Consider the following 19,234-nt stretch of genomic DNA (forward strand, 5'->3'; position numbering starts at 1 on the left):
AAATGCAATCTGTGTGATCGGCGCTTCGGCTCTTTGTACTAAGCTATACATAAATACATGATGCTGTTTTGGTCATAGTTGTTTATGCAATTTATGAAATTATATTTGATTTAATAATGTTAGTTTAAATGTTTTTTTTTTTTTTTTTTTTTTACAGACAGTCCTGTTATTTCATTGCTTTAAATAAACAATTTAATGTAGTATCTTAATATTTTGCTCATTGTGCCCTCTTGTGGCCTCAGAAGACAAGCCATGTGTGACTGTTAAAACTAAGATTATTTGTTGTTTGCCTTAAAGGGATAGTTATATGACTGACAGACAAGAACGGTTTGACCTAAAAATATAAAAATTGAAACTACTGCGGAAACAAAGACACCTACATCTTGGATGGCCTTGAGGTAAGCTAAAACATACCAAAATTTTATTTCAAAGTGAACTATCCCTTTAATAAATTGGGTCAATTAAAAATACAGTAGTTAAATTCAAACCTTTTTTTCAACTGGCCTTTGTTTAAAAAAGGTTATTTTTTTAGCCGTGTAGTCCAGCTCTAGTCTCACCCTACAGTTTTTCTTGTTCAAGAAGCCGTTTCACTCAGATACGTCACAATGGGGCAGAAAATACTATCACAACTTTTGTTTCATGTCGACTTTGAAGTAACAGATCATGTCTTTTCAGGCACCCTGCTGCAGAGATGGTGGTGATAGATTTGAGTGGAAGATCGTCATCTGACTTCAGATATTTCATGGCCTTTTATTCGGCAAGTGTTTTGACATTAAAAGACAGAGCATGTCAAACTTGCTGCAACACAAAGTGATTTTAAGGAGGTCAAAGAGCTATCTGTTAAAATTTTCCTTCATCTTTGTCCACATAATGGTGTAGTTATGACATCTACCAGCAGAGTCTGCCAAAGCTTAAAAACCAAACCCTCATTAAAGGGACAGTTCACCACAAAATTTAAATTCTGTCATCATTTACTCAACCCTGTATGAGTTTCTTTCTAGAAGATATGTAGAAGGTTACCAGACAGTTGACGTAGCATTGACTTAAATGTAAATTTTCATTTTTGGGTGAACTATCACTTTAAGAGATTTATGTGTTATGTGTTACATTGTATATTGTGTTAGGCAGCAAGTCATCATGACTTTATGGACAGGATGGACTGAAATTGGTCTGAAAAATAAATAAATAATAATAATACTAATAATAATAATACAGACCACCTGTAAAATTACACTTTTTTAACTGTAGGTTTAGTCAGAATAAAAAACCTTTACAGTATTGTGAATAATAATATGAGTAAATAAATACATTTATAAGAATATGGCACAAAAAAGTGGGGTATTGCGCTTGGAATGCATAGAACGGTTCAAGAGGGGAATAGCCTTTGGGAAGAAACTGTTCCTGTGCCTATAGTGATCTGACGCACCGTCCGGACAGCAACAGTTCGAGTGGAGTCTGTGATGATTTTACTTGCCCTCTTCTTCACTCTGGAAGCGTACAGGTCCTGGAGGCTGGGCAGGGGAACACCAATAACCCTCTCTGCAGTCCGGACTGTTGTAGTCTCCTTCTGTCTGATTTGGTGGCTGAACCAAACCACACAGTTATAGAAGAACACTGGACAGACTCAATGACTGCAGAGTAGAACTGTATCGGTAGCTCCTATGGCAGGTTGATCTTCCTCAGCTGGGCAAAGGAAGTACAACATATCCTGGGCCTTTTTTACAATGGAATATACACTCACCTAAAGGATTATTAGGAACACCATACTAATACTGTGTTTGACCCCCTTTCACCTTCAGAACTGCCTTAATTCTACGTTGCATTGATTCAACAAGGTGCTGAAAGCATTCTTTAGAAATGTTGGCCCATATTGATAGGATAGCATCTTGCAGTTGATGGAGATTTGTGGGATGCACATCCAGGGCACGAAGCTCCCGTTCCACCACATCCCAAAGATGCTCTATTGGGTTGAGATCTGGTGACTGTGGGGGCCATTTTAGTACAGTGAACTCATTGTCATGTTTAAGAAACCAATTTGAAATGATTCGAGCTTTGTGACATGGTGCATTATCCTGCTGGAAGTAGTCATCAGAGGATGGGTACATGGTGGTCATAAAGGGATGGACATGGTCAGAAACAATGCTCAGGTAGGCCGTGGCATTTAAACGATGCCCAATTGGCACTAAGGGGCCTAAAGTGTGCCAAGAAAACATCCCCCACACCATTACACCACCACCACCAGCCTGCACAGAGGTAACAAGGCATGATGGATCCATGTTCTCATTCTGTTTACGCCAAATTCTGACTCTACCATCTGAATGTCTCAACAGAAATCGAGACTCATCAGACCAGGCAACATTTTTCCAGTCTTCAACTGTCCAATTTTGGTGAGCTCGTGCAAATTGTAGCCTCTTTTTCCTATTTGTATTGGAGATGAGTGGTCCCCGTTGGGGTCTTCTGCTGTTGTAGCCCATCCGCCTCAAGGTTGTGTGTGTTGTGGCTTCACAAATGCTTTGCTGCATACCTCGGTTGTAACGAGTGGTTATTTCAGTCAAAGTTGCTCTTCTATCAGCTTGAATCAGTCGGCCCATTCTCCTCTGACCTCTAGCATCAACAAGGCATTTTCGCCCACAGGACTGCCGCATACTGGATGTTTTTCCCTTTTCACACCATTCTTTGTAAACCCTAGAAATGGTTGTGCGTGAAAATCCCAGTAACTGAGCAGATTGTGAAATACTCAGACTGGCCCGTCTGGTAGTGATGTTACATATGACACTGAAGCTTCGATGCGCGTATCACATAAGCGACACAATTTGTAGTGAAGCCCCGTATCGAGGCGTGTGTTGGTTTACTAGAGTCACGTGATCGATGACAAACGAAGCCTCACTTTCTGACCAGTCACGTGCGCGTTTCGCTTTGGGTGTCAGAAGGCTCGAACTTCAGATCGTATTTAACGAGTCATTGTTGCCTCAGTCTGGTTGATATTTACAATTATTGATATTGACATTTAATAACAGACGATCCTATCAGACAATGTCCTTATTCATTGTGTGTGTGTGTGTGTGTGTGTGTGTAGAAAGAGAGAGAGAGAGACACAGAGAGAGAGAGTAGGCCTACATTAAATCTTATTGAATCATACGCTTATAAGCTATTATATTTTATTGTCACACTTTAATGGGAAAATGAATTTATTCAATGAACAAATCAAACACAAACATGTAAGGCATTTATTTGTACACATAACATTGAAACTATGGAGTGTGTTGTGGTTGCTTCATCTGCCAGAGCTTCTAACACAGGCTTCTGGCTGCTTTATTTTAAATAAGCACCAGATGGCGCTGTTCTCGACACTCTCGAAGCTTTGAATCTTTTCCCGGAACAGTCAGGGGAAAGCCTCAGTGATACATGAGGCTTCATTTCCCCATCCCTACCGTCTGGCACCAACAACCATGCCACGCTCAAAATTGCTTAAATCACCTTTCTTTCCCATTCTGACATTCAGTTTGGAGTTCAGGAGATTGTCTTGACCAGGACCATACCCCTTAAATGCATTGAAGCAACTGCCATGTGATTGGTTGATTAGATAATTGCATTAATGAGAAATTGAACAGGTGTTCCTAATAATCCTTTAGGTGAGTGTATGTGGAACTTCCACTTCAGGTCCTGAGAGATGGTGTTGCCCAGGAACATGAATGACTCCAGTGCCGAAGGGGTGTTTCTCCTGAAGACCACAATCATCTCCACTGTTTTGAGCGTGTTCATCTCCAGGTTGTTATGATTACATATCTATCTATCTATCTATCTATCTATCTATCTATCTATCTATCTATCTATCTATCTATCTATCTATCTATCTATCTATCTATCTATCTATCTATCTATCTATCTATCTATCTAAGGAATTTTCCATATTGGGTTTTTACAGGTGGTTTACCTGTATTTTCAATTACGCATTACATTAGATTGTGTTTTAAGGGTTAACATAAATTTCCGTAAAGTTACTGGATAATGTCCTGGCAAAAAATTGATCAGTACATTTCCCATTTGTATTTTTTTACCGTGCTGCAGATGCACTTGATTTCATAACCTCAGTGCCACATTTGACAGCCTGTAATACAGCCTTCACTTTTGATAGTGTTTGTAGTTCACCTTGTCATTACATACCACAATTCACTCTCTTATATTGTTCCTTTGAAAATCTAAACCAGTTATACGAACTGACAGCCTGAGAAAGACCTTCAGTTTGATGATAAATCAGTAGAGGTTAGAAAAAAATATTTTTCGATGATGGCAGGAATTTAAAAGCAAAAAGTGTCCATTTTAGTTGTACAACATGCTAGATGGATACCTGATCATTTTTTAAATAGTCCCTCAGCTAATTGAAATAGATTGGACAGAAGCTAAGCTTAGTTATCTGTAACACCATTTCTCATTCCTGGACAGATTAGGACAATGCATATAAATTGTGGCACACTAGAGTCAACAGAATTTAATGTCAGTTTTCCCCCCAAAAATTATATAATTAGAAATAATACAAACAGATTTTGAGCAATTAATGTCTTTTGCTTTTTTCACGATGGAATTAACAGCCCAAATAGTTGCGGATTCGTCAAATCTGTGGATGTTACAGCAACACTGCAGTAAAGGTCAACAGGTTATCTGTCTGTTACATTTTCTGTGTATAAGCTTGTAATGAGATTTTATACTTTGCTTTAATTGAGAGAGTTTCAGCCAGACTGATTTCGAAAATAAAAGTAGCACTGAACAATTGACACTAATGTTATTTGTGAATAAATCAATCCTGTATAAAACTGAAACAGAAAGAGATTATACAATTATGAATGGTATGAATGGAAAAGCAGGAATTCAATATAGCTGCAAGCAGTGATGACGGGCCCAAGCCCCGTCAGGGTAACGGTGCACGCCGGGCAATATGCATTTAAAGCCTGGCAAATGTAAAAGAGCTATGTCAAAGTCGATTGAATATGCCATATTCACTGCAGCCAGCTGGTGCCACTATGACTGTGAACCAGAACAACCACATCCATGAGATCATTTGAATTTCATGTCATAGGTCAATAAAAAAGAGTGTGAAGTTCATTTGCAGTGCAATTGATATTTATTTGTTTGTTTGTTTTTTCAAGATTTCTATAAATACAGCGATAATTGTGTAGTGAAAACACTGATATTGTGGAGACTTATTGGAGGGATTAATGTCATGTGTATTCTGTGTTTTTGACCAGAGACTCTTATTTAAATTTTATCCATGGACTCTTAGTTTCTGTTAGGTTGCTTTGTATCGGTGTTCTCATTCCCAGTGGTTCTTTTCCTGTTTATATTTATTTCTGTAGTTAATGATCATGCACAGCTGCTTTCAATCTTGTAATCTTAGTCTCTCTATATACACTCTGAGGTATTTTCAACTAAAAACGGAAAACATTTTGTTTTGGACATTAATTTACCCATCTTCTCCCTCTGGTCATGAGCATTTGTTTTCAAAGAAGCCGGCGAACGCACGGAGCCATGTCCACTGAGGTATGTACATAGACAGTAAAAGAAATGGACACAGCGACCCCATTGGATTCAACGGAGAAAAGTGAAGTCAGTTAGAAGCACTCACTTCCTGATGGCTGACCGTACTGCGCAGACTCAAACTGAGCTTGGCGATGTAGATGTGACGTGAGCAAACCGTCCAAGTGCCAAGAGAAATCTGAATCATTCCCTTCCGAATCTTGCAGAGACGGAGAGTGTGAGTAGGAGGTGTCCATGAGCTAGGAGCAGGAGCAACTTTTGCTAAGCATTCTGATTAATTATTTTGTCATTTTGCCTCCACGTCCCCCCGATTGACTGAGAGCTTCTCCTCCTGTCCATACGGTAATTTCCAAAGAGTCGCGTGGTTATGACGCAATTGACCCTTCGCTAAGCCCCGCCCTCCTTAGTTACTGTTGCTACGCCAGTCAAGCTTTTGCGCCTGGCACGTCTATTACAGTATGTATGCACCGGTTTCAGACATTCCCAAGGAGATAATTAGTCATTTCTGGTGAACAGGTGAAAATCTGAGAGAGCAAGACAAAAGGGACTGCAGTATGCATTCGAGGGATATATCCACAACATGATATGCAAACGATTAGAGAATAATTTCATCAAAATTGAAGCTAAAGCCTATAACGTTAGGTCCCAGCGCAAGCAGCAGCCGCCTCATACGCTGACCATTCAAATGGGAAACACACAAATTGAGGAACAGCTATGTTCATGCACAGCAGGGTGGGTGAAATTTGAAAATATTCTAATATTTATAAATCAAACAGCTTATCCATAAGTATTGTGGAATAAACACAAGACATTAGCCTGACCACTTTGCAATGATAACATTCTCCCGCTTATATTTTTAGTGCGCCAGGCTACTGCTCACACGTCGTGGGTCACATAAGTGACTACTGTTAGGAACTGATTAAGTTTGCATACCAACCGTTTCCTTGGAGATCTCCGGCAAGCCCCCTGGTTTACTTTTACTAGAACTAACACCGGGAGAGTCGCGATCGGATTGGGGTAACGTTACTAGTTTGGCCGTCGATTAACAAAGTGCTGAAATATATTTTTAAGTAACGTTAAGTTATGTCAGTGAGCCTCCGTCTTGCCTTTAATCACACTGCTTGATCCACGAGCTGGACAATAACTTTATTCTAGAGCTGCTATAAAGTCAAAACACTTTACTTTTAATTTCCTATTATCAATGTAAAGCTGCTTTGGAACAATCTACATTGTTAAAAGCGCTATATAAATGAAGATGACGCCAGGCATTTCTCCCCTTGGGTTTTAGGTTTCGGGAAAGGAACAAAATCCACCACCCCATCCAAACTTTTAGGATACCGGGTATCAGATTTGCACAATCCATACGCACAACGCTTCAGCATGTTTCCCTCGCTCGAAAGCTTGCCAGACCTCCCGCGCCTAGTTACGGTTGCTAAGCCACGATTGGCCTGTGGCGGTTTTCGGGCGTGGCTTAGCGAAGGGTCAATTGTTAGCCTATTTTTACAAAAACTGCTTCTACGGGGCCATAACGTAAGATACAAGGTAATGGAGCCTTTTATACATTTTCGTGTTTCTTTAGAAATAAATAATGGACAAATGGAGTCTTTAAACGCCTCAGATGTAAAGTTATTCGCTGTCAAAGTTACGCCAAAATGAATGGGAGTCAATGGAATGCTAACAGCAGGGGATGGTCTTCTAATTAATGGCGGCCCCCGGGGAAGCTTCAGTTTCCGGCTGAAAGATTACCCCCTTGGGTATGTATGATACACAGAAGGCTAGCATATAAATGTATGTGTGCAGTGCCGTAAAGCATTTCGTCACATCGCGAGACCTGATATCACACGATACTTCCTGAAAGTTGCAAGGGGTTTTCCCGCTCACAGGCACTAGGGGAAAGCGAGACGGCCACCATTCAATCCGAAAAAAGTCATATAACCATTCCAATGACTCCAAAGCTGTTCAATTAAGGTAAATTAAGCTAAAAACCCCAGCATAGTTCCCCTTTAAGAAAATGGTGATATCATGCGCATGTGTATTACATATTCAGTCTATAGACCTTATGCGCCAGAGAAACAAGTGCGCGGCCATCTTTAGAATAATGTCTTTTAACTTCCGTTTTTGCGGTCGCTCTGTATATCTCTATGACATCGCTGTCGAGGAGTAATTAGCTGGTGAAGTGGATTTACTTATTGTAAAGTTAACGAAAGTTATCTTGAGCATTGTAATGTTTAAAGCAGATGTATTAACAAATGTAAAAAAATTAGCCGTTCATCCATAAATACGTAATATCGCTGTGAAAATACAGACTGGAAGACAAAAGACAACGAGCGCAGCGCTGAAAAGGGGCAGGGCTACATAAGGTCCATAGCCGCATAGTGTTTCTTTACAGAGTGATATCGCCATCTACTGGCCTGGCATGAATAATAGTGTTTTAATCGTTTTCGCGGATCCGTGTGAACAGTTTTCCGTTTTTAGTACATCGTTGTCATGTAAACGTACTCTGAATCTTTCTGTTTGTTGTCAGTTCTTGTTTTAATGCAGCCATCTTGTTTTAAGTTGTAGCGTTTTGCTTTTCCTTTGGCTGTAATCTTGTTCTCTTCTGTTTATCTTGTATATCTTTCACATGCTTAATAAAGCTGCAATTAGATCACGTCTCCTACTCTTTTCCCTGAGGTTTATATAGTATTGTAAGTGCAACTAATAATTTTTTTTACAAAATAAACCATGTTTTGTTATTGAATGAAAGTGTCTGAAATCTGCTGATTTCTGTCCGTTAGCATCACACTTCTGTAAATGCTAAAAAATGTGTGATGATCTGCAGAAAGGAGCATGTGGAGTTTAGATCTTCTTGATTGTTAATCTATGAAGTTAAAGGTACAATATGCAAGATTTTCTGCCGCTAGAGGGCGCTACATTCCAAACAACAACAACGGCGTAGCTTGATGACGATGTGAAGAAGCGTGGAATGATGGGAACTGTCGTTTTCAACTCCACCGTGGATGTAAATCAGTCAGATGGGAATCAAAAAATCATGTTCATGGATGAGGTTAAGTTCTATTTTTATAAATGTTGCGTTTAATGACATGCTTTCTGTGGCGAGGGGGGCGTGGTTCAGCGCGGTCTGTAACGGGAGAGAGTGAAACGAAAGTAGGTCAAGTGCAAATGACAAACACCTGTGTCTTATTGCAGTATTATTGGCGTGGAGAGACCGCTTATAAGCCGCGCTGGAACGAGAGAAAGAGAGAGAGAGATGGACTGAGGACTCGTACGAGAGACTGGGAGAGAAAATTGGATGCAGAGAAAGAAAACCGGTGGATCCGAGCTCTCATTTTTTAACTGTGTTGTGCCGTCGCGGTTGCCACGGTGAATGCGCGTTGTGCACGACTTTTGTTTGTTTTGTTTTATTTTAATAAAGTACGAGTCCCAGTCACGCCGACCCCTGTCCTTCCTGACTCTTGAACCTCATCACACTTTTATTTCATTAAAATGAATTAACCGCATGAAAAGTAAGGTTTAATACTAAATTGGTTATCATAGATGTTACTGTATTTGTCGAATTTATTGTTGTGATAACGCGGCGCAGTTTTACGTGTTCTAAACAATTGTTGTAAAAGTACATTCGAACATACCCACATCATTTGCCAAAATACTGATTAATCTTTATGTATAACACATATGCTATATTTATCTACATGGCCATAAACACCAGACGTGATAAACAATGTCAATAAACTAAACACAAATCTAAAGCAATAATACTTCCCTTACATAAACATAACTATTACAGAATGCTACATTTGGAAAATATCAAATTAAGCATGCTTTGTCGACAGAACCAGCCGCAATCCGTAAAGAATAATTGTGTTCCATAACGACTGCAAGAAGCAAGCTATAACGTTTGTTGCTTGATAGACGCTACAACTACAACTTCCGCATTTGTCCAGGACTCCACGCAGTACGAGCGGAAACCGAGGGTAACGCGGATATGACGCAATTGACTGGCGACTCCCAGCTCAACGCCCCGTTTCCTTGGTTAAAATCGCAATTTTCTCACAATTTAAAAATAGTTGGAAACATTTGGGATATTGTAAGTAATCAACTTAACAAAATATATAACACTGGCCTCGAGATTTTGGGATATTTTAATGCAAAAATCTTACATATTGTACCTTTAAAGTAATATCATAACCCCCTGTTTAAAAAGCTCACAATGCAATACACAGATCCACAAATGTCATGTTGTACCTCTATTTATTTTCATTTTTAAATATTTGCATTGCAGTAAATAAACAATTCAATTTTAGTTAACAAATAATGACTGGTAAGAATGAATGAATGAATGAATGAATGATGGCTGGTAAGGCTTTGGATACACAGCTTTATCACTCTGTGACAGAGAGGTACACAGAACAGATATATCAATGTAGAATTTGTCTTCCTAAAGTACATTTCAACATTTGTTCTCTGAGTAGTGCTGTACTATACAGAAAAAAAACGCACATTTGTACATAACCATTTCCATAGGCCTATAGATAAGAGGAGCGCTCCCCCTACAGGTTTCTGCACCAATAACATTCAGGAAGTATAAAAGTGCAAACCACAGTCTGATTGTTCCACACAAACATTCAATAAAAATAAGATAAATGAGTAGAGACTTACAGAGATAAAAAATACTGCATAAGGCATGTGTTGAATCTTGAACACTGTAGACAAAAAAAAAAAAGAATAAAAATAAACAAGATTCAGCCTCAGACTCTTTTTTTTTTTTTTTTTTTTTTACAAGAAAACACTAAAAATGCTACTTTATAATTTTACTGTAAAATGTGCATATACAAAGGAAATCTACAGTATATAACACTGTTAGAGCCAGTCTTGCTGGACCTTAATCTTTGTAAAAACAAACAAAAAAAAAACATCCAAAATACACAGAGAGAATCATAACATAATCCTGTGATGTTAAAAACCATGAAATGGGAGACATTCCCTTATATCTGAATCATTTATCACAACACTGCATAGCTTTGAATATATGATTATTAAGGAATTAGTAAATATAGAGAGATAATGAGAGATATAATGGTGAAAACTGGTGGTTATCAGTAGAGTACATTGGTATACACATTATATCACTTGCAACATAACAGTGCATCACATGTGGCCTGGGAATTGGTTCACATTAAACATTGTATTGGCCTTTCAAATTGTGATCTAAGTTGTAATTTTGTACAAATTCGAGACAAGCGAAGTAAGTGAACTTTGGATATGTAGAGACAGGCCGTCTCGATTATGTTAACCAACACAATCGTCACAATACCGTCACTCGGATCTACCTTTAACAAGACGTGCACTATAAGAGGTCTTTCACACATTCAATTCATGCTGGTGTTTGCACAACTACACAAAATGTTTATATGGGCTAAGACATAACAGAGTAATATCTACTGAAGCCATCCAGCTGTTTCCAGGAATCTGTCAGTTCACGTTGAGTCATGCGAACAGGAAGTCAGTAATGGAAAGAAACTCCTGTTGGGTGTTCTGTAAAACATTGTTACGACATTTAATTAGAGGTTGTCACCTACTTACAATATGAAGTACATGTTGATCACGCTGTTAACATTGCTAAATGTACTTACAGCTCAAATAAAATATAATGCCAATACACAGAGTGGAAATGATCATTACAATCGTCTCTGGTTTTTGGTTTGATCCTTCATTTGTACGGTGTATTTTTTGTCTCTCTGAAAGACAAAATTACAAAAGTTCAGTGATAAACACACAGGTGTATCCTTTTATGTTTCTATGGTAGAATGCAGGTTGTGTGATCATTTTTGCCAATCATTTGGTTTTACACACCTTCAATCAAAAGCTCGATGGATTTCACCACTGGTTTCTGTGTGGTCATGTAGCACTTGTACTTTCCTGAGTCATTGTGTTGAAGATTGTTGAGTTTGAGTGAGAAGTTTCCATTCAGATACTCCTCAGGGAAGGTTTCAGTTCTGTTCTTGTATGATTGATCCTGTGCTTCTACAGAGTCTTTACCCTTAATAATGTCATATACACTCAGGCTGTTGTGTCTCCAATGCACAGTGATGTCTTCAAGTTTAAGCTGATGTTTTTCAGACAAACACGGTAAAACAGCAGAGCCTCCGATAAAACCCTCAACGGACTCCTGCAGAGACTCTGAAAACAGAGAGAGGTTATAAAAAAAGAAAGAAAGAAATATCATTTAGCCGACAAGAATGGTATAAATTTGCCTCTGAAATAATTGTTCATGTAAGCACTCACCTTCATTTATTAAAAGAAACACAAGCAGGACATAAAATAACCCCCGTCTGTAAACACAGAAAAAAGATTTTAAATACAGACGACATTAAATACAGGTGTAAACGGTCTAAAATGTTTTCAAAATGCTTTCAAACAGCCATAAAAAAATATTTAAATGTAGAAAAAAATGGACCCTTTGAACGTTCAGAGAACATTCAAAAATAAAATTTTCATGACTTATTGGAAACGTAAGCAAAACATTCTTAGAACGTATTTCTGATAGCTGGGTACTCGTGTTGTCACTGACCTAACACCTGAGTGTTGTCTTTTGAGAAAGTGCAACAAAACGATCAATTCAAATTTAGCTATGTTGTGCAAAAACACACAGATTACGATCTTTCCATTAAAGCTACACTGTGTAACTTTTTAAGTTTATTCTTAGCAAAAAACAATTTGTTCTGTCAAAAGTATATGTGCTCATTCATGTGTAATTACTTCCACCAACTAATCAAGTATTCTCGTAAGCGTAAAATCTGCCATTTAGAATACATACGAGCGAGTCGCTCGAATGGCGGCAGCCATGTTGCGCCTCCATCTTGAATATACATTCGCCAAAGAGGGAGATACCTGGAAATTCAAGCTTCGCCTTTTCGTGTTTTACACACAGTGGCACCGCAGATTTGAAAGATTGCTGAAGATGGAGGATAACTCCTATTTTCGAGGACATGTAGCAGAGTCGCCAAGGAAGCGAAAGAGAGAATTAAAACGTCAACGCGACAGGCAAATCAGCCAGACCAAAGTCAATACTGGAGTAACTTTTCCCAGATGGAAAGAGCTCATGAGGAGCAAAGATTTTAAAACGGACACCGAAGTTGCCTGCTTTCTTCTCGACAGGTAATCCAGCCTATTTGTGGAAATTCGAAGTTTTATAGTTGCTTCTCTAACCATAGCATGGTTGTTCATAACGCCAGAACGACCTCTAGAATAACTTGCGTTACTTTTCCTCGCGTAAATGGTGAAAATTATTGTTTACCTTGTAACATAAATCTGTGCTGCGACGGATCACAGGTGATGAATAGTTTTAAAGCGGGGCTCAGTAGTTTCGGGATTTCTTCGCTGTATTCTCGCTTTTTGCTCGCAGGTTTCTCTCTAGAGCTCCCCCCACAGCTTCGGAATAGATATTTGACAACACTGTTGTAAAAACTCTTTGGTGATTCTCAGACACCAGAGGCTAGTAGATCAACGACATCAAAGCAGATGGGATATTCTTTAAAACGTCTTCTTCATTCGGGTTCGAACAGCGTGAGGGAGCGCAATAATGACAGCATTTTAGCAGATTTCTTTTGGCCGTAAAGCAATTGTTTACATCGCGAGACCTGATATCACGCGAGACTTCCTGACGCGGCGGCCCGCCGGCTCAAAGTTGCAAGTGCGGATTTTCCGGTCACGGGCACCAGGGGGGTGCGAAACGACCACCATTCAACCCGAAATAAGTAATATAACCATTCCAATGACTCCGAAGCTGTTCAGTTAAGGTAAAAAAGTTACTCAGTTCACCTTTAAAGGCGCAATTTTTGGAATAATACGGCCACCGTAGGAGTTAAAACGCCCTCGGAATTGAAAGGAAAAGAAACTAATATTCACTGGGTAGTCATATACAATTTCACCGCTAGATGGGGGAAAATATCACACAGTGTTGCTTTAAGTTCCATTTCCACACGCGCATTAGGCCCTACTGTACGTAAAGTCTAGCATGGCTTCATTCTTTCGTCACTCTGTCTCGGTTGACCCCACTTGTGATCGGAACAATGAAAACCCATCTCAACACATGTATGATGTCCAAGTAAACTAAAAGAAAACCGCATTCACAATCCATGTGTAGCCTACTGTAACACCAGCTGTTTTGTCCAAATTATCATATTATTACTTATCAAGACACAAAAGCTTCAGTAAGCGCTTGGCTTGTTGTTCTAATTCATCTAAAAAATAAAAGATATTATAAAGAAAGTATTTTTTGGGGGATAAATGTTATTAATATTTACACTCATGTAATACAGTATGTTTTGTAAAGTGTAGATTAGTTGGCCTATGTAGAAACAAAATATGTTAGCCTACCTCCTGACATTTCCAGTTCGGAGTTCCATGCTGGAAACAATGAATTTCTGTTTGTAAGACAGGATGTATCACAGACTCTCAGAAATATCTTCAACCTCCAAAACCAGTTGGCGTAGCGTAGCCCATTTTGAAGCGGTCATCTCACATCACACTGCAATATCACACAATAATTCGACATAATTAGACCAACTTTATAATATATATAGGCTACATATAGCGTTCCTGTGGCACATGTAAAAAGCATTTGACATTTTTAAAAAGAAAAGATTTTAGCCTATAGGCTATATTTTATAGGACAAAAAATACAAATACAGAAAAAAAGCGACAAACCTTTACATTGTCCACCGAGCGATTCTGTTAAAGGTCAGCTTTCCCACTCATTAGTTCTCCTCATCCAGCTCCTGCACAGCTCCTCCTAATCTCTCTCATTCAGTTTCTCAAGTGACGCCTTCACACTTCCGTAAACCGAAAAAAAAAAAAAACTTCCCGTAAACCGCGAGACACTCAGCTGCAGCCCCGCAGCCCCGTTTCAGGACACCCGATCCAGACCACACGTTTCAGGAAGTGATGGCGAACCATACGTGGTTAAGAGCGGGTTTATTAGTTTATTAGAGCGCCACATATACCGTTTTTTAGCTCTTTTGTTCGATGTATAATACGAGCTATTTGATTGATGGATATATCACGGATTTCATAAGATTTATATATGTAGATAATCCATATATAATCAATAATCAATAGGCTACCTTAATTACTAAAAATACATGATCTGATTATTGATACTCATTTTAAACAATGTAGTTAACTAATGTAATATTATAGTGTTTTTGACTGTAGGCTATTGAGAATATTCACTTAATGTTTATTTTGAATCAAATACTTATAGCCTACTTTTTAAACATATAAAAAAAGCGCAACATGTAGCTACTTCTCATTTAAAAAGACACTGTTAACACTTTACAGTATGGTTTCATTTGTTAACTACATTACTTAAAAGGATAGTTCACCCAAAATTGAAAATTCTGTCATCATTTACTCGCCCTCAAGTTGTTCTGACTAAACCTGTATGTTTCTTTTTTTTCTGTTGAACACACACACACACACACATACACACACACACACAAAGTTATTGTGAAGAATGATGGTTAGCAAACCATGCATTTCCTACTATGGAAGTCAATGGGGACCAGCAACTGTTTGGTTAACAAAATTCTTCAAAATAACTTATTTTGTGTTCAACAGAAGAGAGAAACTCATAGGCCTACAGGTTAGTCAGAAGAACAACTTGAGGAGAGTTAATGACAGAATTTTATTTTTGGTTGAACTATCCCTTTAACGAGAACTAAAGAGCAATACTTCTACATGATTTATTAACCCTTTCATGCATGAATTATGATAACCTCAGTCAGGATTTTTTCCCTATGTGTTTTTATTGCTCTTAGGGCATGAAAAACAAGAATTTATTTTTATGTTATTTTTTTTTACACATTTTTCAAAGAGATCTTCAGATGTCCACTTGAGTGGACAGCATGCGGTTATGGTAAGATATACTGTATTAAATATAAGACAATAATCAAACAGATAAAGTATGTGAATTTAACAAACTAATCAATATAATTATATCAAATCATGTGAAAACTATCAAATATATACAAAAAAATTAAATGCGAAATATTGCAAAGGCTTCATACAACTTCATACAAGTTGCACATCGATATCTGTGATATCAGAACATGAGGACGTGATTCCATCAGAATTTTCTACAGCCTGTCAAGGTACAACTGTGGAAACCACTCAGATGCTCCCTCCAGAGCACCAGAGTATGGAGATTTACCCTTATTAGCTGATAATTATGATTATGTTCAAGATGGACATGCACATTTCTATCATAGCCCTCCTCTGAGAAAACCTAGCGATACGTTTTTTCAATCTCATCTGAAATGATCAGTGTTGGGGGTAACGCACTACAAGTAACATGCATAACCCATTCAGATTACTTTTTTGATGTTACAAGTAAAGTAATGTGTTACAAGTAACATGCATTACCTAATCAGATTTGTTTTTGATGTTGAGTAAAGAAACGCATTACAAGTAACATGCATTACGTAATCAGATTACTTTTTGATGTTATGAGTAAAGAAACACATTACAATAACGCGCATTACATAATCAGATTACTTTTTGATGTTATGGGTAAGGAAACGCATTACAAGTAACATGCATTACGAAATCAGATTACTTTTTGATCTAACAAGTAAAGTAATGCATTACAAGTGTCATACATTATGTAATCACATGACTTTTTTCGATGTCAATGAAAATGACATTTTAATAATACAAATACATTTATTTACCGTAAAAAAAAAGTCACTGCAGATTAAGTTTTTACGTTTTAAGTTTCAAAAACAATATTCACATTATAATTATGAATTGTAGCTGAAATAGCCATTGATACATGACGTCCACTACAGTGGACATGTGATTAATCAGAGTTTTCTCTCAATCTAAAATCAAAACTAGGAAAATTTTACTGTGATATGACTCATTAGATATTGCTTGATGCTGCAATATTTTTATACAAGAGTCTCCTAGGATAGAAGGAATGGGTGGATATTCAGGAGCAACTTGGCATGTCTGACTGACCCTTGGCCATCTTGGTTTGGAGGGGGGAAAAATCGAAACACAACGGCTTGCCAATTGGTTGCAATGTATAGGATGATGCACCAGGGTCCAATGAAGAGGCTGATGTGCAACTTTGCCATAAAATCCCGTGCAAATTCAAGAAAATGCTTTTTTAATAGCTGTCCACTGTAGTGACCACTATGCGTGAAAGGGTTAATCTTAGCTAACCTCAACATTTACTAATACACATTTGTTAATTACAAACATTAGTTAATACACTGAACTAACATGAATATAAACATTTTCATTAACAAAGGCTAATCATATATATTGTTCATTGTTAATTTATGTTAATGCATTAACTAATGTAAACAAATGAAACCTTACTACCAAGACATTTCAACAACAAATATTAGAACAAAATTATAATAAAAACATTGTACACATGTATAATTGTAATATAATAATAAATAGGACATTTATCAACTTAAAGGTATAATGGAGGATTTTTTACTTCCGGGTGGATCACCTATACTATTGGTCCTCCTAATTGTCAATCATTCTGGTGAATCAATCAAACTTATTCAAAAAGTGGAGAGGGCGGGTCTTATCTAAAATTCGGAAAGATCCTCCACTATACCTTTAACACTCTTGAAAAACAGTTTACTTTTCAGTCCCATTATTTATTTGCATTCTTCCAAAAAAGACTTCATGTCATCCCTATAAATGCTCTTTGGAATCATTCAACTGGTTCATGAGATTTCAGAAGGCCATTTCCTTGTCCTCCTCTTCCATTTTGAGGAAAGGAAGCTCTTCCACGGGGCCCCTACTGTATATATATATATATATATATATATATATATATATATATATATATATATTTGCCGTTGTTGTTAATTTAACATTTTAATTTCTTGCAAATGCTCCCTGACCTTTTTGTGTGTGTGTGTCATTTACAATATTGCCACCTACTGGACTGTTGTTCAGTTTATTTATTTAGAGTGTTGGCTTTGACTTCCTCAGCTTGATGTGGTTAAAAGAACCCTCCTAAAAACCCTGGGGTCCGGCTTCACCTAAAGCAGTGTGAACCAGACCACATCATGTTGAGGATCCTAAAGCTGCACCTCTGTGAGTTTATTATACATGAAAATCGATGTATTTGTTATAATGAACAAATTTTAAGTGAAATACACCTAAATATTTTTCTCCTCGTAGATCTGTTCATATTGTGTCGAGCTGCTGAAACTTTAACTGATCGGGTAACAGATTTGGGTCAAAATGTGACGATAAACTGTGATCTTGATGATGCAAAAGAGGTGACTTGGCTGTTGCTGAATCTACCAAAACCTCCGGTTGTGATTTTACACTCCTTCTTAAACCCACCAACAGAATTTTACTACAAAAATACCTTCAGGCACAAATATTCAGTGAAATCTGCACATCATCTGTTCATAAATAGCATCACCGTTGAAGAGTTAGGAGTTTATTACTGCATGGACACAGAAACAACTGTGAAATTCAGCAATGGCACCAGACTACACATCATCTGTAAGTGAATGTATCCTACACACTACATGTAAAAATATATATATTTAATATATTTATATTAAGGTAACATTTGAAGTGGATCAAAACCTTTCATCAAAGTTATACATGAATTTTGCACAATACCCGTTCTTGTCTTAAGACAACTTTGATGAACTTTTTTGATCCACTTCAAATGTTGACTACTCTATACATATGATATTGCAACTAACATTATAATAATACACATTTGCATATTCACAAACATTTGTATATATTGACAGGGGAGCGTAAAAATGTTTTAGGTTGGGTGTGCTGTTTTTTTGTTTTTTTGGTCACCCCATTTTAAATAAGAAACATATCAAAACTATAAAACACCCCTACTTCCCGCTCGCTTGATATTTGAACACTTTTTCTTTCCAGACCCGACTCAACCCACCGAATCTACAGTAAACCCACAGTGTCAGAATCGCATAGTAGTGGCGCAGCATGATGATGAGCCGACGGGGTGGCAGATTGTTACCGTCATATTTGGTCTGATCAGTGCTATTCTAGTCATTGGGGTGATAGGTGAGTATGTTTTCGAAAATATTAGAATTAAATGTTAAATTTGTAAGAATAATGAACATAGGCATATAATGTTCTTTTCCAGTAGGCTAGTTCTTAATGTGCGATTTATTTATTTATTTATTTTATTTATTTTTTAGCGTTATTGGTAATGATAAAGTGTTTTTGCTGATGGAAGCAACAAACGAGCTCATGAAATGGACCTACGGCAGTTTCAAGTGTCCAGACGTCCCTGTTTCACGACGTGTGACCCGGTGTCGGGACAACTCTCTACAAAAATAAATGTCACTATCACGGACTTTCTTTACCATTGCAAGTTGGCTGCTGTTACTCATTGTTCGCCTGTGTTAAGCAGCCACAACAACAGACTCGCGTTTTGCTTTCACGATAAGAGTTCCCTTTCGAGAACGGTCTCTCGTATTGCGTAGCTATAGGCCTACGCTATGGGAAAACTCCTTTTCTCGAGAATATATTGAAGCCTTTATTAAAACGCAGTGCAGCTTGTAACGGCCACCTAGTGTTAAGTAGTGTTCATGACATGAATGTTGATGTGCCTTTAAAGGGATACTCCACTTTTTTGGGAAATAGGCTCATTTTACAACTCCCCTAG

The 19,234-nt window shown here is 37.8% G+C and overlaps 1 protein-coding gene and 1 long non-coding RNA gene across 2 annotated transcripts; one reads left to right on the forward strand and one right to left on the reverse strand.

Moving 5' to 3' along the window:
• Positions 1-9,766: 9,766 nt before the first annotated feature.
• Positions 9,767-14,373, reverse strand: LOC311296048 (V-set domain-containing T-cell activation inhibitor 1-like). The gene is made up of 6 exons (XM_084417711.1): positions 14,242-14,373; positions 13,912-14,062; positions 11,818-11,864; positions 11,386-11,712; positions 11,166-11,270; positions 9,767-11,067 (listed from the first exon to the last, which is right to left on the reverse strand). Coding segments are annotated over exons 2-6 (510 nt in total). The 5' UTR covers positions 13,941-14,062; positions 14,242-14,373; the 3' UTR covers positions 9,767-11,065.
• A 3,181-nt stretch (positions 14,374-17,554) lies between these two features.
• LOC311295819 lies at positions 17,555-18,938 on the forward strand. The gene is made up of 4 exons (XR_014628392.1): positions 17,555-17,661; positions 17,749-18,081; positions 18,481-18,627; positions 18,765-18,938. It is a non-coding gene; the product is annotated as an uncharacterized lncRNA (long non-coding RNA).
• Positions 18,939-19,234: the final 296 nt, after the last annotated feature.

This window comes from Rutilus rutilus, assembly GCF_951802725.1.
Source record: "Rutilus rutilus genome assembly, chromosome: 8".
Lineage (NCBI taxonomy): Eukaryota > Metazoa > Chordata > Actinopteri > Cypriniformes > Leuciscidae > Rutilus > Rutilus rutilus.